This window comes from Salvelinus namaycush, chromosome 8 (assembly GCF_016432855.1).
Source record: "Salvelinus namaycush isolate Seneca chromosome 8, SaNama_1.0, whole genome shotgun sequence".
In the NCBI taxonomy this organism is placed as follows: domain Eukaryota; kingdom Metazoa; phylum Chordata; class Actinopteri; order Salmoniformes; family Salmonidae; genus Salvelinus; species Salvelinus namaycush.
The window spans coordinates 51410488-51433151 of NC_052314.1; the positions used below are offsets into that span (position 1 = coordinate 51410488).

Below are 22664 nucleotides of genomic sequence, written 5' to 3' on the forward strand. Positions count from 1 at the left end.
ATGTACTACATATGGAGGGGACATGGAGGAGAAATATTGCTAACACTAACACACTGCTAATACTAAAGGCATGTATAATATTATCACCTGTTATAAGTATGTATGAAACGCTGCAAACGCTGCCATGTTTTATAAATCAATAAATCAATCAGAATCATGTTCAAAATCATCACCTCTTTCTATGTAGTAATGACACATTTCACACAAAACAAATTCCTTTTGAATTGGAACCAAATTATTTCATGGAAATGGTAGTAGAGGAGGACAGAATTGCTGTTACTGTCTGTCTGTGTGTGGTTGAAGACCACAGCATCAGTTCCTCTTGGTATCAGAACAGCATTGGTTTATGAGGGAGAAACTGGTCAGCTGGAAAGACTAAGATAGATACAGTAGGACTAAGTCAGGTGTATATTATATTTGTTTCTCTACACCTGCAGGACTGAAACTTGGGAATCAGAACTGTCAGCCTTACAGACTGGCATCAGTTTCTCTGGGACTGCTGTGTGTTATCTTGCTGACCGCAGTCACAAGACCACATTCTTATCGGCAGACTCAACAGCCTTGGTTTCTCAAATGACTGCCTCGCCTGGTTCACCAACTATTTCTCAGACAGAGTTCAGTGTGTCAAATCGGAGGGCCTGTTGTCCGGACCTCTGGCAGTCTCTACGGGGGTGCCACAGGGTTCAATTCTCGGGCCGACTATTTTCTCTGTATACATCAATGATGTCGCTCTTGCTGCTGGTGATTCTCTGATCCACCTCTACACAGACGACACCATTCTGTATACCTCTGACCCTTCTTTGGATACTGTGTTAACTAACCTACAGATGAGTTTCAATGCCATGCAAATCTCCTTCCGTGGCCTCCAACTGCTCTTAAATGCAAGTAAAACTAAATGCATGCTCTTCAACCGATCGCTGCCCGCACCTGCCCGCCTGTCCAGCATCACTACTCTGGACGGTTCTGACTTAGAATATGTGGACAACTACAAATACCTAGGTAAACTCTCATTCCAGACTCACATTAAGCATCTCCAATCCAAAATTAAATCTAGAATCAGCTTCCTATTTCGCAACAAAGCATCCTTCACTCATGCTGCCAAACATACCCTCGTAAAACTGACTATCCTACCGATCCTTGACTTCAGCGATGTCATTTACAGAATAGCCTCCAAAACTCTACTCAGCAAATTGGATGCAGTCTATCACAGTGCCATCCGTTTTGTCACCAAAGCCCCATATACTACCCACCACTGCGACCTGTATGCTCTCGTTGGCTGGCCCTCGCTTCATATTCATCGCCAAACCCACTGGCTCCAGGTCATCTATAAGTCTTTGCTAGGTAAAGCCCCGCCTTATCTCAGCTCACTGGTCACCATAACAGAACCCACCCATAGCACGCGCTCCAGCAGGTATATTTCACTGGTCACCTCCAAAGCCAAATCCTACTTTGGCCGCCTTTCCTTCCAGTTCTCTGCAGCCAATGACTGGAACGAATTGCAAAAATCACTGAAGCTGGAGACTCATATATCCCTCTCTAACTTTAAGCACCAGCTGTCAGAGCAGCTCACAGATCACTGCACCTGTAAATAGCCCACCAGTAAATAGCCCAACCAACTACCTCATCCCCATACTGTTATTTATTTTTTGCTCCTTTGCACCCCAGTATCTCTACTTGCACATTAATCTTCTGCACATCTATCACTCCAGTGTTTAATTGCTAAATTGTAATTATTTCGCCACTATGGCCTATTTATTGCCTTACCTCCCTTATCTTACCTCATTTGCACACACTGTATATAGACTTTTCTATTGTGCTATTGACTGTATGTTTGTTTATTCCATGTGTTGTTGTTTGTGTCGCATTGCTTTGCTTTATCTTGGCCAGGTCGCAGATGTAAATGAGAACTTGTTCTCAACTGGCCTACCTGGTTAAATAAAGGTGAAAAAAATAATATATATGTCTCTCTGTACACTGTGAGTATTCAACATTCACAGGTGGTAGGGTTTTTTTGTGTGTAAAGAAACATAATATGATAAATTTTTTCTCTGTTCCATCACAGATGACGATGACAACAATCAACTGTCCAGAAGTCTTTCTCTTCTAACTGCCAACCATACTTCAGAGAAGGAAGAACTAGTTACGAAAACCTGACTAAGGAGAGAGACCAGCTGGAGACTTCTTTCAACGTCTTGAATAAAGACAGAGACCAGTTACAGGCCCATTTTAACACCTTGGCTGAAGGGAAATACCAGTTACAAAGGACAATGGCAGAGCTTGGAAAGAAAGATCTCAGAATGAATTTGGGTTTGAATTTGAGTTGATGTGAAAAAAGTATTATGATATATTGAAGTTATATGACTGTATTGACAGATATGCTTTCCTTCTGCAGGATGCTGTCCTGTCAGTTGGAGGTGATTCAAGTCTAGCTGTTATTACCTCTTTAAAAATACAAATGGATTGTGTAGATTCTTGGATCTTCTACTAAATGCTGAAGACTTAATATAATCTTCCTCTTAACTTGTTAGTTCGTAGGTTCTGGAGACAAGGACAGCCAGATATTAATCTGGGTAGTGAGGATTGTGTGGTATTTAACAGTTTCAATAATTCACCCTACTTTGGATCTATTCAGTCATGGAGTGACAAGCCCTGCTCATAAACTAATCAATGGGTATGCGAGAGCACAGTGAACATGTCATAATGTACGATAACATCCTTTCACTATACAAACAGAATGTGATATCCTTTAGAGTTAGCAATAGCTTTAGCCTAGATTCATGACTAAAATCTAATTTGAATAATAACATAATAATTGACATCAGTACATTTAATTATGGTTTCATTGATATAATAGAATGGCAATTAGTAGTGCATTTTTTTATATTATAGCTAATGTAGTATCAACAAGTTAAATGCAAATCTTTAAACAGTAATTAAGTTAATGTCAGATGTGATAATATTACACACGTACACTGAGTGTACAAAACATGAACACCTGGTCTTTCCATGACACAGATTGACCAGGTAAATCCAGGTGAAAGCTATGATCCCTTATTGATGTCACCTGTTAAATCCATTTCAATCAGTGTAGATGAAGTGGAGGAGACAGGTTAAAGAAGGATTTTTAAGTCTTGAGACAACTGAGACATGGATTGTACATGTGCGCAACGCTGGTGGCTTTCTCTTGCGTTCGAGCATTATTGTATCCAGCATTCTGAAAATAAACGCATTTATTGTTAATTAGCTCATGCAATTTTTTGGGGGGGGTTGCATATACGTATTTGTAAGTCTGCCACCACATAAAACACACCCACGATTTCAAAAGTTATGGCATGTACACTATATTTTCTTCTGGCCTTTGGGAAACCAACTCACAAGGATTGGGAGAGAGTGAGTGTGGGTGATATTGGCCAATTCATGTGTGGGCGTTGAGGGTCAGTGCACGCTGGGTCAAACAGTAGTTTAATCTCAATAGTTTCCTTTCCTTCATCTGAATTCATGTGGGTTAAAAACAGAACTGCTTAACAGGATAGACCTAAAGTGTCAGCTAAAACTATCTGGGACTGGACAAAGAGAGGACAGAGATCCGGTAAGGACAGACACTTGCTGACACACACACACACACACACACACACACACACCAGCAGTTACGACTGACTGACCAAGATTCATCAGTCATGTTGTTTCATTGTAAAAATACCAGTATTAGGAAATTAGAGATTATTTTTCAACATTCTATCAACAGGTTGTTTTGCTGTCAACCTGCATTATTATGAAATACTTGGCAGGAGTCCTGTTGCTCTTGGCAACAATGCTCACGCCAGTCAACAGTGCAGAGGTGGGTGACCCCAGTTTTATTTTATTTATTCTTTATTTAACTTGACAAATCAGTTAGGAACAAATTCTTATTTACAATGACGGCCTAGGAACAGTGGGTTAACTGCCTTGTTCAGGGGCAGAACGACAGAGTTTTACCTTGTCAGCTCAGGGATTTGATCTAGCAACCTTTCGGTTACTGGCCAAACGCTCTAACCACTAGGCTACCTGTCACCCCAGTTGTACATATTATTTGAATATATTGGTGACACAATTTACAGGAAGCCAGAGCTTTATATTTATATATGTAGCCATATACAGTATATATGCTAACAGTGAACAGCTGTCCTCAGCCGTGCCAGAATGATTCTAACACTGTATAGCTGTCCTCAGTAGTGCCAGAATGATTGTAATGCTGTATAGCTGTCCTCTGCAGTGCCAGAATGATTGTAATGCTGTATAGCTGTCCTCAGCAGTGCCAGTGTCGGTGTGATGAGGAGCGGTTGAACATGGAACTGAGCTCGGTGGACGACCGCTACCCGACGTGCAGGGAAGAGATGATGGGGAACATCACCGCGGGCGACCTGCTGACCAGGGAACGCCAGGCCAGCCCTTCTTTCTCCACCGCCTGGTCGCAAGCTGAACGCTGCAATGTGACGGTGGCGAACCTCACCGACCTCCATGTCACAGCGTTGACCCTCTACACAAACACATACAACCGCACCTTCCCTTTGATCTTCGACGTGGAAGCTAGATCTCTGGGCCCCGACGCCAATGTTTACCGCCGGTACTTCCTGTTCAAGTCCCTCCACTTCCTGCTGACCGACGCCCTGCGGCTCCTGATAGGGCGGGAGGAGGCAGAGGCGGAGCAGGATGGGAAGGGCTGCCTGCTGGTGTATGCTGACAGCGGGCGCGGGGACAACTTGCGAGGGGAGGTGGGGGATCAGGTGCGCACCGGGCACTTTGTCCTGGCGTCCACGCGGCGGTACAGCTCCAGCTTTGACCTGACCATCCGGACGTGCCACGGGCACCTGCTGCCCCGCTTGCATTCGCGCCACTGCCGCTCCTCTTCAGGCCTCAATGTGCTGGTGCCACCCTACGAGCTGTTCAGGGTGGTGGCGGTAAAGAAGGTACCTAGCAACTGGAGAGGTGCTCTGACATGGCACTTCTACCTGGAGTCTATTGGCACTATGACCAATCTCAACTGCGCTATGACTTCTGCCATGTGATCGGCAAGTTAGCTTGTACAAAGCTCTAAGCAAATAAAGTTTGTTTGTTTGAAGAATCGATTGATTTTAAGATTTTTCAGTAGACTCTACTACCCACTACTCAGAGCCATAAACATGGATTGCAATCATCACTTTCTCTTTCTCTACATATAAAACACTCAAACCTACCTTCCTAATGTACCTATACACCTCTCTAAACTTGAAATTCCTCAACAGTCTCATGCAGTGGCAATTTAGTAGATGTGGCAGTACAGTCCGTGGTGATGTCTCCCTAGTAGACCATTCATACAGCAGTGATGTCTTTCTAGTAGACCTGCCAATGTCTGTCCCCCAGTACAGTCTGCATCCTCCAAAAGCCCCACATGCTCATTCGGCGCATCCAACTCAAACGTTCCATCTCCCTAAACACTTCCCTCTCCATCTCCCCGCCTGCCCAAAGCATGTCCGCCAGCTCCCAGCATTGGTCGGGCTCCAGCAGGAACCCCCACCGGGACTCGGAGGCCAGGTAGCGTCGGACCTCCCTGCCCAGCGAGGCGTCCCCTAGCTCCCGCAGACCGCGGAAAAGCGCCAGTGTGGTCTGAGGGTAAGGCTCAGCCTTGATCGCCTGCTTGATGTATTCCGCCGTGATCTCTGTAATCCCCTTGGAGCCTGTGACCTTTAAACCTTTCCCTAGACATGCTAGATCTAAGAGAGTCTGGTTGGGTGTTGTTGAGAGGCCAAGGAGGAAGCAGAGGAAGAGGTCATAAGTTCCGTGCGTGTTCCGTAAAACCCTGTCCACGGTGCATCTGTGGAGGTTTAAAAGGGTTGCTCTCCTGAACGTCCCTTTCAATCGATCAAAGAGTGTAGTAGGTTGGAGTACTAGGTTTCTCCTTTTATTTGTGTAGGTGAGAAACACGTGCAGGGCAGCTAGGTAGTCTTGAATGCCTGTGTATGCAAAGCGGTACATTTCCTCCAGGTACATCTCACACCCTGCGATGAGCGGCCTACACAACCTGTGGAATGTGGAACTTTTAGAGACGTTGATTCCGCATTCCTTCACATCGCTCTCGCTGAATATGAGGCTTCCTCTTTCCTGTTGTAGAAAAGCCAGCTTCCCAAGCTTACGAATAACCTCTCTGATTGATTCTGAGTGTTCACCATTTCGATCGTTCTTCAAACCAATCCGAACAAGCAAAAAGTGAGTGTATAGTTGCGTCAGAGTGTCTATCTCGACACACTCTCCCGCCTCAGTGTTTTCTAAAATGGTCGCCAACATCTCACAGCACAACGGTGTTTGGCACAGGACGCAGAGGTTCCGTGATGACTCTAGGGCAATAGCTTTCATGACTAGGGCGATAGCTTTGTGCACCAGAATCTGATTGCCAAACCTCTTTCTAAAGAACTCCCTCTTCTGGGTGTCGTCGAAGCCCCGTATCTCTGTCAAGCACTGTTGTTGGGGGAGGAAGTCGATGGGGATGAAACTGGCAGCCGCAGGCCTGGTGATCACCCAGACGTAGGCAAAGGGAAGAAGCAGCTGACACCAGATGAGGTTCGCTAGGAGGATGGGCAAAGGCATCTCCTTATTGATGTCAGACTCTACTGATATGCTTTCAAAGTCCAGGGGAAGGTTGAATTGGTCCAAACCGTCCAAGATGAAGACCACCTTAGACCGACTCAGATCCAGACCGGGGTTCTCACTCTCCGACGTCATGGACAAGTGGAAGTGGCTGATGAGGCCACTCAGACTGAAGCTCCGGTCTATCAGCCAATTGAGTTCACTGAAGGGAAAGACAAACAAGAAGTCGACTTCCTGATTGGCTCTGTCCTCGGCCCAGTTCAAAACAAACTTCTGGACACTCGCAGTCTTCCCTGAGCCTGCGGGTCCCTTCGTCAGGACGGTTTTTACTTGAGGCCGATCCGGAGATAGCGGCGGTTTGAAGATATCGTCAAGCTTGATCGTTACTTCCTCATTAGCAGTGGGCATATCTGATGGTGGCCTTACGGGTCGCGTGGCAGCATGCCTATCGTTGTGCCATTGGACGTTGCCCTCTGTGATGAGGAGTTCAACGTAGGAGTGTGTGAGGCAGTGACTCCACACCTCTTGTCCTGCTGGGGTTCCATCACACAATGACACGTATCTCCCTCTCAGCTCTGATTGGAGCTTCTCTCTGACTCCTCCTACTGCTGGGACACACACACACACAGTGAGAGATAGCGAGACACAGGGAATTCAGATTAGATTGTTTAGGAATTTTTGCAGGTGTACAAGTATGTATGCATGCCTACAAGAGAGAAACATTCTGAATGAAACTAAATATATTATTGTCTCCAGTGAACTTAGCTCTAAATGTTGTGTGCACAGTGAGATGAGCTACAGAAGAAATGTCAATAGGAAGTAGATTCAGTATATAATTCCAGGCAAATTAAAATCATGAAGAGATAAATTACTTACACTTGCTCCTCTGAGTATGGGCTGTACGTTCTCCCTCGGTGTGTGGCAAGGTCACCCCCTGTTGGCCAGAATCCTCCATCGCAGTCTGAGCCAGGCTGACGTCACAATCCGTGGGGTTGGTCTGGGATACACTTGTGATTTCCTCCCGGAAGAGATTCACAGCAGGGTTGGGCTCAATTCAGCATGCTCTTGAATAAAGGGTGGGAGTCATGTTTTGGCTGTTAAATGTACTAAAATGAGAACACAATAGAAATGTCAAATTTCAAATGGTACCTCAAAAGATGGTTGGAGGGTCACATCAGAGAATGCTGACCGGAATGGGAATATCAGTTGTTTTAAATGATACTGTCAATCTTCCATAGGAAACAGGGTTGGGCTCAATTCAGAATTGAATTGAGAATGTCTGATAAATTCCAATTAAATGATTGAATTTGAATTGAATTCCAATCGAAGTAGTAAACAGGATATGGAATTGAATTAAAGGAAATAGAATTGAACTCGGTGAAATAAAAAATGCCTCTTCTATTCTATATTCTGTCCACAAAAATAAGCCCACAAAGTGAGAATATTTTGTATTGAGTTCAATGAGGGTGTCGAATTTAGTCAACAAAAAACGTTATTGCTAATTTGCTACGTGAGACTTATTTGATTGAACAGAAATGTTGTAATGGTTAGGTTGTTATGAATGCACATAAGTGGACACACGTGGCATTTCGGCAACTTTGAAAAAAATGACTTTAACTGAGTTGTGCCTGTTGTCATAGAGATAGATAGAGGACTCATCATAGATATAACCTGTTTTAGCATGGACATTGCCATTGAGGGCTTCAACCACTTTAAAGTAGTCAACTGGGTGAGGATTCCTATGAGAAGGGAGCAATCAGCCAATGAAGAAGAAGGAAACAGACTACTTTAAAATAGAGATAGCATTAATGGCGCTGCCCATGCTGTTACAGATGCTATAATGGCACAGATACAAAGATGCTCCCGAGTGGCGCAGCAGTCTAAGGCACTGCATCTCAGTGCAAGAGGCGTTACTACAGGCCCTGGTTTGATTCCAGGCTGTATCACATCAGGCCGTGGTTGGGAGTCCCATAGGGTGGCGTACAATTGGCTCAGCGTCGTCTGGGTTTGGCTGGGATAGGCCGTCATTGTTAATAAGAATTTGTTCTTAACTGACTTGCCTAGTTAAATAAAGGTTAAATAAAAAGTTAAAATATTTCAATGAGTCCTCTATCTGTCTCTATGGCCTGTTGTTCACACATGTATCTGCCCTTTCACTGGATAGAATGTTCCCACCTGATGTCACCTCCTCCCACCCGCCTTCCATGTTTGAGGACATCTATTTCCATTGTTGACAAGTGGTCATTTGACAATCTTGTCAATATAATAGACAATCTTCAATTGCAATCAATTAAATTCTACTTCCTGCTATTCCAACTCAAATTCTACACCACTTAGAGGGTGTATTCCAAAAAACTGAATTGAGCCCAACCCTGATTCACAGCTAATAGTACAAACCTGAGATACAACAGAGGATCAGATAAATTCTATGACCTTGTTTGCACCCGTTTCATTGTAAACCTGACTCTAAGACTTGGGGGGTCGTTTTTAACTCAAACCATTCAGAGTAGACAGACGACTTCGTGAAAAGTAACTTCTCTAGCGTAAACACAAGGGGGGCTTTTCTCAAATGAAAGTGGACGAGAATACGCTTGAATGTAATACAAATTTATCTAGCTAGATGTTCATTTTATACATAAAAGGATAAGTAGCATATCGTTTTTAAACGTTTCTCCTTCAAGAAAACAACAGCTGATTCAAATGGGGTGTGGCAGATTTCAAAACTCTTCAGAAAACTGGTAGGATTCTCTTGTGCATCCTCGCCAAAAGGAGGATATCAAGGAGGGGAGGACCGTGTTCCGTTTGCTCTCCTTGACCACTTATCGGTTTTTCGGGTCACGGGAGGAAAGACTTTTTACCAAATGATTAAAGTCAGGGGTTTTGTTTAATAAAACGTGGTGACGTCACCAACGTCCGGGCCTCTGTTAGTTCCTCATGGAATAACATTTCACAGCAGCCACACCTCTCTACTGCATTGCGCACAGTCAAATTAGCCCCAAGGTTGCCTTGTTAAATCTTGTTCATTCTCGAAAATTAAATACCATGACTGTTTTCTCATGATACAACATACTTTGGTAATATCGTTATCAACCTACTGCAGATCCCTTAAAAACAAATGTGAATGCAGGGTGTGCTGTTAGCTTGCTAACACTCTAAGAGACTGGTAGAATAGCTAGCATAGCTAGTCATCGCTAGCATTCACTGGTTGAAGTTTAAATCACCTTTGAGTGTAATGGAGTGGACTATTACATGAATACATGTCATTAGGGTTTCCAATCAAAAACACATATTTTGACCAATGGGTAAAATAATATGTTAATTGTGTAGACACTCCTCTAAGAAAACCAATGGTCCAAACCCATGTCTCATTCATAATCCGTTCAAAAGTGTTTACATTTAGGGATAGCCAAAATTAGGGTGACTAAATCAATGGAGGCCAGAGAATGAAAGTGGTAAAACATCTGGAAAATAGCATTGTGTCAGCTAGGCTGGATACTGTGAGAGAATTAGGCTAATTGACAGGCTCACTGCTGACCTCATCATTTTTCTTCTCGAATCTGGAGGACATAAAACATGCCATGTAGTATTTTCATATTTTAATATACTGTACGTTTTTCATACAAAAATTCCAGTTCTTTTTCGAAGATTTCTCACAATCAATTTTGCAGAGGACCAACACATGTAAACCCTCAAAAGTTACTGCGAGAAAGCACCACCGCTCTGTCAACAGAGTTCGGTGTTTATTATCGGATGCATGAAGTTACGAAATCCAATTTTTCTTTATATAATGTTAATGATATGTCAGAGAAAGACCCCACTGAACGACTCAGAACATGAATAATCATATTTGACTCGGTCAAATGTATATTATAACATAAGGAAGTTACATTTCATCACCAAAGCGCGATTTCATCAATTTAGAGTGGGCGGACGGGAGCTATAATCAGTTATAACGGGAGTTTATAATCCAGTGTCGTTATTGCTTGAATTCACGCATGGATTAACTGCTTTCAATTGGGAAAGATTGCTTCCGTACCCCACTTCCATGATTTCAGTTCAAAACGTAATTTCGTGGAGTTATGCTATAGATCAGGAATCAAATTAAAAGTGTAAAGGTACTCACCACGTTGTCCATGCTGCTGCATACTGAAAACGAATGTGTGTTTTATATAGCTCTAAATCCCGCGGTGTAAACTCACAATTTTTAAAGGAGGAACCACTGTAGGAAGGTTACTTATTTCCTGTAACGAAACATTGGAGTTGAACAAATTACAATATTGCGCAATCTGAATTTCGTATTAAATTACATAACGTTTCTATTTGTATTTATTCCAGGTCCCTATTAAATACTCTTCCTGGGATCCAATTACATACAAATTAAAACAGTACATAACAACATATTATTACACTCTACCACAACATATAAATAATACAAACACAATAATAGAGTAATATTACAATATTAAAATGAACATAACATAAATACATAGAATGATAAATGGGGCTCTCATGTTTTGCTACCAAATATTTGACAAATGTTTTAATTTTTACTCACAATAATGTTATAATAATGGCACATTGGCGTGACTACAGTCTAAAGCACAGAAAGGTTGTTCGAGAAAATTTTGGTTGCACATGATTTAAGATACACTTACACAATTTACAGTACACTGTCTCAGAGCGAAACACTGGCAATTACGTACGGTCTACAGTATCCTGAAATATAAAAACATTCAACCACTAGATGGAGGTAAAGGACTGGAAGAAAAGGCCAACGTTATCTCGAAGCAAAGCTGGAAATTTTATAGTATTTTTAAATAAAAAGTTAGTAATTCACTGTTTACAGTCATAATTGTTTTTAAACAAAACAAGCTAATTAAGAGCTACAATTTAGCCCAGACCTACCATTTGCGAAAAGCGATAAGAAGAGGAAAATGTCACTCAAGATTAAATGGCAAATCAAGATCTGCCCCTCAGAAAGATTTTTTCAATACAACATACATGGTGAAAGGAAAACATTTATCTATGGACCTTTAGTTTCTAAAGGAGCCTAACAGCCATAGCTTCTAAGGAGTAGGTGGCTTTATCTCAAAGACCTGCTCTTTTTATGTTATGTACACAGCTGCTATCCAACGGCAAGCTAAACAATGACCAGCTATAAAAAGATACAGGGGAGGAACCTTCCTTTAAACAACAAAACAGTCAATACTGAAAATAAGCTTTGGCACAGCAGTAGCATAGCAAACACACTAGTGAATTGTATTAAAATATATGTTCCATTTGTTTTAACTTATACATTGGGATATGTGACAAAAGGCATTTAAAAAGACGGATTATCCTGATCTTGCTAACAACTCAAAGCATAGCTATTGAATTGGTCCTTATCAGTGGATGTCATCGAGGCTCCTATTTGACAGAATAAGAATGACCTACAAAGAAAGCCTGAAATTACAACAGTTAAAAAGTTCCAGGGGATTTTTCACCATTAACAACTGTGCCTCTAAAAGGTTTTCTGGGTGAATATTTTTGCACTTTAATTTTGTTTCAACGTCCTCTTTATGATATACCAACCTCTACAGGATGTCAGTTATCATTTCAGCCTCCCATTTACTTCCCGTTTTGCTCTTTCATGCTGTGTCAACATCCCTGCTGGCAGCCATGCGATGTAACAGGAGTGTATCATAAACTGATGTCAGGTTAGGGTTGTCTACGTGACTCCAATTCTGGTATCTCTGTTCGCTCCTCCTAGGCAAGGAGAGGGAAGTAGGGTAGGGAAGGACAGAGAGGGACAGGGGAAGAAGGGGCAGAGAGAGGGGAGATAAAAGGGGTGGGAAAACAACAAAAATAAAAGAGGATTTTATGCTTCTTTATTATAAACGTTGTGCCAGAGGAAGGAAGGAAACAGGACACTCCTGACACTCTCTTGTCTACTCTCATTGTTCTGCAGTAGGGAACTCAAGTCAACACAACACATCTAGAACCTTTCCTGAAGCTAGTGGAGGGAATCACAAAGCCTGACTTTAAAAGTCCACAGACTTTGCAAATACTGTAAAAGACTGCATGAAGATCGAAGGCATTACTAATCAAATCAAATTGTATTTGTCACATGCACCGAATACAACAGTGAAATACTTACTTACAAGCACTTAACCAACAATGCCGTTTTAAGAAAAATAAGTGTTGAGTAAAAAATTGATAAGTAAAAAATGTAAGTAACAAATAATTACAGAGCAGCAGTAAAATAACAATAGCGAAGCTATATACAGAGGCTATATACAGGGGGTACCAGTACAGAGTCAATGTGCGGGGGCACCGGTTAGTCGAGGTAATTAAGGTAATATGTACATGTCGGTAGAGTTAAAGTGACTATGCATAGATAATAAACAGAGAGTAGCAGCAGCTTAAAAGTGTGTGTGGGGAGCAATGATAATAGTCTGGGTAGCCATTTGATTAGCTGTTCATAAGTCTCATGGCTTGGGGGTAGAAGCTGTTAAGAAGTCTTTTGGACCTAGACCTGGCACTCCGGTATGTGCTATGTGGCTTCTCATTGTGCAACCCAACCATATCATATGGGCAAAACTGGTTGCATTGACATCAGGCCGGGTATCAAACTCAGGTGGTCTGTGCAACTCAAGACCACATTAACCCACTGACACAGAGCTAAAGCCTACAGTTGTAGCCACGAGGGCTGCTAAAGCTAACCTGATTTTTACTAACCTGATGATCTGTTCGTTTTTTAGGAGTTATCGATGCATAATCAATGTCAACTTGCACTCTTTCGGATGAATCTGTGAAAACAAATTAAGGAAAGTAAATATGGGCCTAAAGTGAGGTGTGAATAACTGACAGAGACATACAGACGCTCAGCCCCCTGGACAGGTGCTGTAAACACTCAGGACTCATTTGTTACTATGAGTACTGGTCTCTGTGGTTGCAGTCATGTTGGTGTCAGATAAGCCAAGCTATTCAAATAATCATTATCAGAGAGAGAGCGTTTGTGTGTGTCTGTGTGTGTGTGTGTGTGTGTGTGTGCCTTCTGCCTTTTCAACATTTAGAGAAGTTGTCTGGGATAATGACACTGTTTGAGAACAGCAGAGGAAGTGTGGAAAATATGACACTTTATTTGACCTGCATCCTGTGTTCAAGCAAACATTTCCCACCTTTTCCAAAACACTACCCTTGATTGTAAAAAAAAAAAGGCTAAGCATGCTTTAACTTTGGGGAGTGACCTCACACCTCTAAAAGATAAATACCTGCCTTGTGAGTGTCCATTTCTACTCTTCTTTTGATAGATTACAAGTCCAACCAGCCCTGAGGCAACCAGAACGCAGATTACAGCAATAATAAGCATACCCCGACTCCTCTCACCACTGTCTGAAATAAAACACAAGGAAATTATTTTTGTAAAATATGTTTTGAATGAACTCAAGTCCACTTCACTTTCACTTGGTAAATGCTATTTTCTGGATGGATTTAATTCAAAATGTGTCTTACCTGCATCATTAGGACGACCATCTTCACTGCAACATTTTGGGACATGAACTGTCTCATTGCTGACAGGGTTAGCAGCCACACAGCTGTAGGTGGAGTAGTAGTTCTTTCCCTCTACCTCCAAACGGAGAGATAGATCAGTGGTGAGGTTAGGACTGCTGGTCTGGTTTAGTATTTCTTCTCCTCTGTACAAGGTCAAGTTCACCTCTTTTTCATTGTCCACAGAACACACCACACTACAGGAGCTGCTGTCACACTCCGTCACCTGAGGTTTGGAAACAACATCTGGAAGAAAAAATAAGAATAAATTGGAATTGGAACCTATATTAAATGTGTTTGTAATATACAGCACACACACACGCACACGCACACACAGATACGCACACACACACACACACAGATACAAACACACACACACACACAAACACTTACTGTATACAGTGAGCTGAATTTTTGTTTTTTTCCCTTCGTCTGTATTCTCAACAGTATAAACCCCAGCATCGTCTATCTGAAGGTCTGATAGAGTGAAGTATCTTGTAACATTGTTCAAGTGGAGGCGGTTTTCAAATCTCTTCTCAAGGGTGATTTTGCCTCGTTTACCAGGGTACACATTTGCAATACTGCCAAGTTCTCCATAAAGTAAATTGCCAGACTTGATCACCCTCTCTGGAAAAGAGAAAGACTGTCCCACGATGCCTTTCACCTGCTGAATCTCAGACTGGACTGTTTGCTGGGAAGCACAGAGTACTGTGGAAAGAGAGAGACTCAATATCAACACAATGACTGCAGTCGCACACTAAATCTCACAATACCTGGATAAGTGTTTAACATGTCAGTAACTGCATCCACATGATATTGTGATCTGATATCAGACTGCACTGAAGATGACAATGACACTGAAGATGACAATGACATTCAATCATTAGTTAATTTTTGCTGCACGTCTGCAATTTAGTCGTCTGGAATGACACTACTGACTTGAAGCATACCCCAGTCCTTTATTTACTTATTAAAAAAAAAAAAACCTTTTCCTCCCCAATTTTGTGGTATTCAATTGGTAGTTAGTGTCTTGTCTCATCGCTGCAAATCCCATACGGACTCAGGAGAGGCGAAGGTCGAGAGCCGTGCGACCTCCGAAACATGACTCAACCAAGCCACACTGCTTCTTGACATAATGCCTGCTTAACCCGGAATCCAGCCACACCAATGTGTTGGAGGAAACACGTACACCTGGCGATTGCGGCAGCGTGCATGCTCCCGGCCTGCCACAGGAGTCAGTAGAACGCGATGGGACAAGGACAACCCTGCCGGCCAAACCCTACCCTAACCCGGACGACATGGTCGCGGCTGGCTGCAACAGAGCCTGGACTCGAACCAGGATCTCTAGCGGCACAGCTTGCAACTGCGATGCAGTACCTTAGACCACTGCGCCACTCAGGAGGCCCCATCCCAGTCCTTCTTAGATATTTACAGGCCTAATGTGATGGTTGGGGTCAGGATATAATTGTTAGGACTAGTATTTGTATATTTTGTCTGAAATTAAGTTCACATGGAAATGCATTCTCTGAGTGAGGGAAGTTCTTCCCCAATTGACTGTTGTTTTTATTCCCCCAAATAAAAGTCAAGGATATCACTGAAATAGCACATGACTTTACAGAGATATTTCATTACCAAGTAACATCATTTTCCACTACAGTCTCTTAAACAGCCTAGATTGTATCCTTTGAATTTCAGGGTCAGAGGAACATTGCAGCATGATAGATGACTAATATACGCGTTAGCCTACAGTATGTGTTATTTGTTGAAACAAGGTTTTGTGTTGACAACACAGAAACAGGGATCAGGGGCATGATGGTTGTCCTACTAGCAGTAGGAAAGAGGCAGGAATTCTGTACATATGGACACTGCAAAAATATTCTGATTATAAGCAGCTATAGCCTGTAGAAAGTGTCTGCTAAATTACTCAGATGTAATTATCTAGACAGAAGTAATGTATATCAATAATCAGAGGTGGGAAAAGTATCCAAATGTCATACTTGAATAAAAGTAAAGATACCATAATAAAAAGTGAAAGTCACCCAGTAAAATACTACTTGAGTAAAAGTGTAAAAGTATTTACTTAAGTATCAAAACTAAATGTAATTGCTAAATTATACTTAAGTATCAAAAGTAAAATAATTTCAAATTCCTTATTTTAAACAAACCAGACCACACGATTTTCTTGTTTTTGTTATTTACGGATAGCATGTGGCACGCTCCAACACTCAGACATAATTTACAAACTAAGCATTTATATTTAGTGAGTCTGCCAGATCAGAGGCAGTACGGATGACCAGTCATGTTCTCTTGATAAGTGTATGAATTCGTTTTTTTTTTGTCCTGCTAAGCATTGAAAATGTAATGAGTACTTTTGGGTGTCATGGAAAATGTACGGAGAAAAAAGTATATTCTTTTCTTTAGGAATGTAGTGGAGTAAAGGTAAAAGCTGTCAAAAATGTAATTAGTAAAGTAAAGTACAGATACCCCAAAAACCTCTTAAGTAGTACTTTAAAATATTTTTACTTAAGTACTTTACACCACTGTCAATTATACACATTTTTTATTTTCCTAATTTAAAAAGTGCTAATTGCAAAAGATTTGAAGGTTTTAGGCATAGCCAAAGGAAGTAGTTTGGGGGTGGGCGTGCCGCAAATTTTTTCGTAGATGGGGGGGTGAGATGTTTTTTTTGTTGCCCGCGCTACAGATGGCTATATCGGTCCGCTAATACAGGCCCAGTTTTACTCCACTGCTATTGTGAAGAAAAAAAAAAGTATTTCAGATTTTTCAGTGTCCTACAGCACCCTCAGCACTCCTACTTCCCACGGCTATGGTTTTAGGTGTTGAGTAAGGTAGAACAAATGCTTCAGTGTCACATCCTCTGAGGAGACATAGTCTTAATGTATGCGGCAGGTGGGCTCAATTAGGCATTCGGTTACCCAGGTCATTAGCTTAATAATCTGGTTCTTGGCTCATAGGCCCAAGAGTATGTTATTGGACTTGTACAGTAACAACTTTTCAGTATTAGTTCTACAGGTGGATAGAAGAAAACTCATGCACACCCTACGGACATAATGTATCTCTCCTCCAATAGCGAACTGTTTACATTGTCTATCTGAATATGTGACTATGTTTCGTTTCCATTCCCATCAGTCTGTCACATCGTGTGGTCTGCCTTTTTCTGTCACATTAGTGGTTTGACCACACTGAGAAGCAGCCCCACACAGTCCGATCTCACACGCAGGCCTATGTGGGGAAATACGTTTCCGCTGCAATGAATACTTTTCACTGCAGCGAACAGAATAGTTCTCAGTAATGCTTAAGGTCTACCCGCGACTTATAATTCTTTCAGTTGTCGGATCAATGTAGACCTGATAGGGGTCTTTGGATTTCTAAAAATGAAAGTGAAATTGCACTGGGAAAAGGAAGGCTATTTTGCATGGGTGGGTAAGGCCTAGGAGTGTAACTACAGGACTTTTATACAACATTGTTTTCACATTCTCTAAGCAAATTAACTATATAAATTGGTGATGAGACGAAGAACATTGTGGTGATAGCCTCCCTAATGTTGCATGTTCTTCAGCACAAGGAAGCTAGCCTCCGGCTTACATACTCGAGACACTTGATAATAAAGTATGCATATGGTATAAGCCAAATAAGCTGTGTTTATGTCTCACCCACAAAAACCAAAGTCCTGCTCATTTAGAATAAACATACTTCTCAGCATCGCCATAGTAACAGAGGATCGACAACACACAGACAGCGACTTGTGATAAAAAAAACGATTAAAAAAAACGTTGGCAACGGTTGAGGGGCATTTTCTGCAGCTGGCTACTGTAACAGTAAAACTGTAATAAAAAAAGCATTGGCTAACAAGCTGACAGTTGTTTACACGTTTCTAGGGAGTTGCTAAGAGTTTGTAGCTACTGGGAAAGGGAGATACCTAGTCAGTTGTACAACTGAACGCATTCAACTGAAATATGTCTTCCGCAATTAACCCAACCCCTCTGAATTAGAGAGGTGCGGGGGGCTGCCATAATCGGTGCCCAGGGAACAGTGCCTTGCACAGGGGCAAAATGACAGATTTTTACATTGTCAGCTCAGGGATTCAATCCAGCAACCTTTCGGTTACTGGCCTAACGCTCTAACCACTAGGCTACCTGCCTACTGGCCACCTGCTGATATTTAAAAAACCTAGCTAGCTAACAAATAACAAAAAGGACAATCAAAAAGGACAAAGGACAGGATAATAGACAGGAAAAGTAGTACCTAAACTTACACAAGCAAGAGAAAAACAATTCAGACAGATAACAAGTGAGGTAGGCTTTGTTTTCATAAAAAAATGTCTAGCTACAACTAGGCAAGTGCAAACCAGCTGTAATACATACTGTATCCAGCTGTAATAAACTAAGACGGATACATTTACAAGCCCCAAACTCAGAAACCTTGCAATCCAATATGCAGAAGCTATTGCCAGTGAAGCAGGGATGAAAAAATATAAACAAAGAGCACGCAGAGACCCAAAAAGCAGAATTTATACAGCAAAAATACAAAGAAATCAAGGTGGATCTTCTCTTTTTCACTGAACGTCCAAATGCTTGGCATGCAGATATGCGCAAGGCAAACAAACATCTTAAAATGTCTGTAAACAAGACCATGAGACAATTGTATGTGGACACAACCCCGAAATGCAATATTGATATATATAATAACAGAACAGTAATGATCCAAGTCTCTGAGGCCAGTCTAGAGCTGTTTGAAGAAGAGTTCGACAAAACCTCTCGTGGATGATGAACTAAAAACTGACATGTCTCCACTAACAACACCTGCAACTCCCAAAACCTGGGCTTCAAAACAGGAGGCCCACAGTACATCACTCCCTCCCTCACCTGTAGCAGCTGTGTGCACACACAAAAATATTATTGGTAAAACAAATCCAGAACTGCCTCCCCTACTTGAAGTGGAGATGACGTAATTCAGGGAGAGCAAACAACAAGAATGTGACACTGTCCAGACGCTGATGGAAGAGTTGAGGAATTTCCAGGAGGAGAACCATGCTTCAATAGAACAGTTAAGACAGAAGTTAAGACAGAACACTTAACACGACACGGTCCAATGATGCCCTCCAAGAGGAGCTGTGTGTGGTAAAGGTGGAGCTGCAGCAGAGAGAGAGAGACATCAATTACCTCCGTCAGCAGCAAATGACTACGCCACCAACAGAGCAGCCCCATACGCCTGAGCCCAGTGCATCCTTCAACCCATCTGCATCACGTCCCCCCAGTCTCGTAGGGTCCACCCTGACCTGCCAACCTCCCAGCCTGCCACAGCTTACCCTGACCTGCCAACCTCCCAGCCTGCCACAGCTTACCCTGACCTGCCAACCTCCCAGCCTGCCACAGCTTACCCTGACCTGCCAACCTCCCAGCCTGCCACAGCTTACCCTGAGCTGCCAACCTCCCAGCCTGCCACAGCTTACCCTGAGCTGCCAACCTCCCAGCCTGCCACAGCTTACCCTGACCTGCCAACCTCCCAGCCTGCCACAGCTTACCCTGACCTGCCAACCTCCCAGCCTGCCACAGCTTACCCTGCCTCGCCAACCTCCCAGCCTGCCACAGCTTACCCTGCCTCGCCAACCTCCCAGCCTGCCACAGCTTACCCTGACCTGCCAACCTCCCAGCCTGCCACAGCTTACCCTGCCTCGCCAACCTCCCAGCCTGCCACATCCTACCCTGCCTCGCCAACCTCCCAGCAGTCTGACCACATTCAGCAGGATCCAGTTCAACTCAGGATACCTCCCAAAACTGCAGTTCTGATGGACTCTCATGGAAAGTTTTCCGAGACGCCAGACGGTGCCTGACAGTGCACTTCAACAAGTCAAGCTGGAAAAACCTGACATCTTTGTCATACATACTCGGACAAAGGACCTGCGCACAAAAGGAGAAAGAGTGGCTGAGGAAGTGAGAAAGGTGGCAGAGAAAGCACACACCCTGTTCCCACGGACAAACATTATTGTATCCATCCTTCTACCAAGGAAAGTTCTCCCATGGCAGATGATCCAAAATGTCAACAACAAAAATCACCATGGACTGCTCCTCACTACCATTTGTCAGCATCTCTCACCACCACACCCTGACATATGAGCACCTGTACGACCATGTACACCTGGACCATGAGGGAGTCAGAATCTTTGCCATGTTAGGCAGAGTTCCACAATTATACCAGCCCAGCAACAGAGTCCCCCCCCCCCCCCCCCCCCCCCACCTCCCCACTATCCAAGGAGATAGCAGCCATCGGAGAGACAACCAGACCTGGGCCCGCCTTAGCACAGCTCAAGCAGACCCGGCCCATCACAGCACAGCTCATCCAGACCTGGCCCGCCTCAGCACTGCTCTATCAGACCCGGCCAGCCTCAGCACAGCTCAACCAGGCCCGGCCCATCACAGCACAACCAGACCTGGTCCATCACAGCAGAGCACAAACAGACCCGGCACACCTCAACTCAGCCCAGCTCTACACATCACCGACCACTACCCCAGGCTCTGGAAAAACTCTGTTGAGGGTAGTGCACCACAAGATGCAGTCCACACCATGTATTATTCTCATCATCAGCCCTCAGATGCTGAGTTTGGAGCTTCACCAGCCACGCTGCCCTTCACACCACCCTCCTCAATTATCCCCCACTACCTCCCTCCCAGGCAAGTTTTGGTTACCCTCCCTATTCCCATCCCCAGGACAGGCCTAGGACAATTCAAGCCCCCAATAGCAGCCCCAACTCTGCAACAGGAGCCACGCCAAGGCCTCTGGTGGTTAGAGCATTGGGCCAGTAACCGAAAGGTTGCTGGATTGAATCCCCGAGCTGAAAAGGTACAAATCTGTTGTTCTGCCCCTTAGCAAGGTAGTTAACCCACTGTTCCCTGGGCGCCGAAGACGTAGATGTTGATTAGGGCAGCCCCCCGCACCTCTCTGATTCAGAGGGGTTGGGTTAAATGTGGAAGACACATTTCAGTTGAAGGCATTCAGTTGTACAACTGACTAGGAATCCCCCTTTCCTTTTCCTGTGCACACCCAGAATGGAGCATTGGCAGCCACTCTAGTCCCTTGCAGCAGCTCTACTCCTTCGGCAGGAGCTTCATCCAGGTGGACTGAGCGCTGCCAACACTGCTCTCCCAGTTCCCGCCCCAGCCCTTGCATCCAACGACTTGAGAGAGGTCTGTCAAATGCTCAATCTGCTCTGCTTTCACGTGGTTGGCCAGGGACCTTGGAAAAGTCTCAGGTCACTCAACAAATAGCTGCAGATGGCCCTATGCCTGTTAGCTCTGATGGGAATGAGCTGTTATCACCCCTTTGACTTTAACTCTCGTAGGGGGTTCGGGCTAATGCACCTAAATGTGCAAAGTATGATGATAAAAAAATGACAGAATTAACATTTGAGTACAATACTCATGTCCTGACATTCTGGTTCTCTTGGAAACATGATTAAATGGTTCTGTCTCTGATAAAGACATTGAAGTAAATTATTATCAAGTATTTAGATGTGACAGATTACAGAAAGAGGAAGGTGGGTGGCCATATATGTACTATCTAATTTCATTGCAACCCAATCTTTAAATATTTCTGTTCCCAAGATATTTGAGTTCCTGGTTGTCTATGTGTTTATGTGTCCATAAACCAGAACACACATTTATTTGTTGCTGGGATTTACCGCCCTCCTTGCTGCCATGGCGGATGCTTTTAGTGCAATATCTGAGTGTTTAACACCTTTTCTTGTCCTCGGAGTCGGTCATTTTAGGGGATATGGATCTGGATTGGCTATCCCTAGCCTCAGATCAATTTAAGAGTATATGCATTGATTTGAATCTGACTCAATTGATCTCAAAACTCACACGGCTAAATGTGAAAAACCCTTTTAACTCCTCATTGATTGACTTAATTCTTACTAATAACCCCGATAAATATTTGTCAAGTGGAGTATTTGCATATGGTCTCAGTCATCATTGTCCCATAGTATGTATTAGAGATACAAAACAGCAAAATACTACTCCTCGTTTAATTAAGAAGGAACATTTGAAAAAGTTCTCTTCTCAAGGGTTCTATTCTGATTTAGCTGTCCCCTGTATTCCTGACCCCGAGTTGGCTCTCGAAAATATATTCTCCAGATGTACTTTTCTTGCAGATAAACACGCCCCTTTTAAACAAAAATAGCTCAGAAGAAAACCAAGCTCATTCAGATGAGAAAGCAGGCCTGGGCCAAAGCCAGGAAAACTGACTCTGTGGTGGACTTAGGGCTGGGCGATATGGCCAAAATATAATATCACGGTATACATTTGATTTAAGAGTAGTGAGTGATCCTAGGGTGGCAACACATACATCCTAAATTATTTGAATTCGTTTTTCTCCATTCTGATTGTTTTATACTGTTCAATTCAACCAAAACTAATTTCAGCATTTTTATCATTTCTGCATTTCCTGCACTCAATTGCAGCGGTGGAAAAAGTACCCAATTGTCATACTTTATTTACAGATAGCCAGGGGCACAC

At 43.1% G+C, this 22664-nt stretch overlaps 2 protein-coding genes across 8 annotated transcripts in view; one reads left to right on the forward strand and one right to left on the reverse strand.

The window, feature by feature from the left end:
* The first annotated feature begins 3369 nt into the window (after positions 1–3369).
* LOC120052792 (ecto-ADP-ribosyltransferase 4-like) lies at positions 3370–5103 on the forward strand. Of its 2 annotated transcripts, none has more exons than XM_038999919.1 (3): positions 3370–3589; positions 3746–3838; positions 4293–5103. In XM_038999919.1, the coding sequence occupies exons 2-3, from the start codon at positions 3773–3775 to the stop codon at positions 5043–5045; spliced, it is 819 nt and encodes a 272-aa protein (XP_038855847.1). In that variant the 5' UTR covers positions 3370–3589; positions 3746–3772; the 3' UTR covers positions 5046–5103. The 2 variants fall into 2 exon arrangements, with proteins under 2 accessions (XP_038855847.1, XP_038855846.1); XM_038999918.1 differs by having other exon boundaries at positions 3371–3589; positions 4290–5103.
* Positions 3953–22664, reverse strand: part of LOC120052789 (NLR family CARD domain-containing protein 3-like) — a 99605-nt gene continuing 80893 nt past the window's right edge. The window contains exons 2-9 of one of the 6 annotated variants that reach the window (XM_038999910.1): positions 14524–14838; positions 14095–14376; positions 13854–13974; positions 13318–13388; positions 12172–12345; positions 10724–10841; positions 7477–7664; positions 3953–7208 (exon numbers count right to left, since the gene is read on the reverse strand). In XM_038999910.1, the coding sequence (XP_038855838.1) occupies positions 5350–7208; positions 7477–7555 (1938 nt within the window). In that variant the 5' untranslated portion in view covers positions 7556–7664; positions 10724–10841; positions 12172–12345; ... (2 more) ...; positions 14095–14376; positions 14524–14838 and the 3' untranslated portion in view covers positions 3953–5349. Of the gene's footprint in view, positions 7209–7476; positions 8481–10723; positions 10842–12171; positions 12346–13317; positions 13389–13853; positions 13975–14094; positions 14377–14523; positions 14839–22664 lie in introns of those variants that run through there. The other 5 variants (XM_038999914.1, XM_038999909.1, XM_038999911.1 and 2 more) reach the window with 5 other exon arrangements.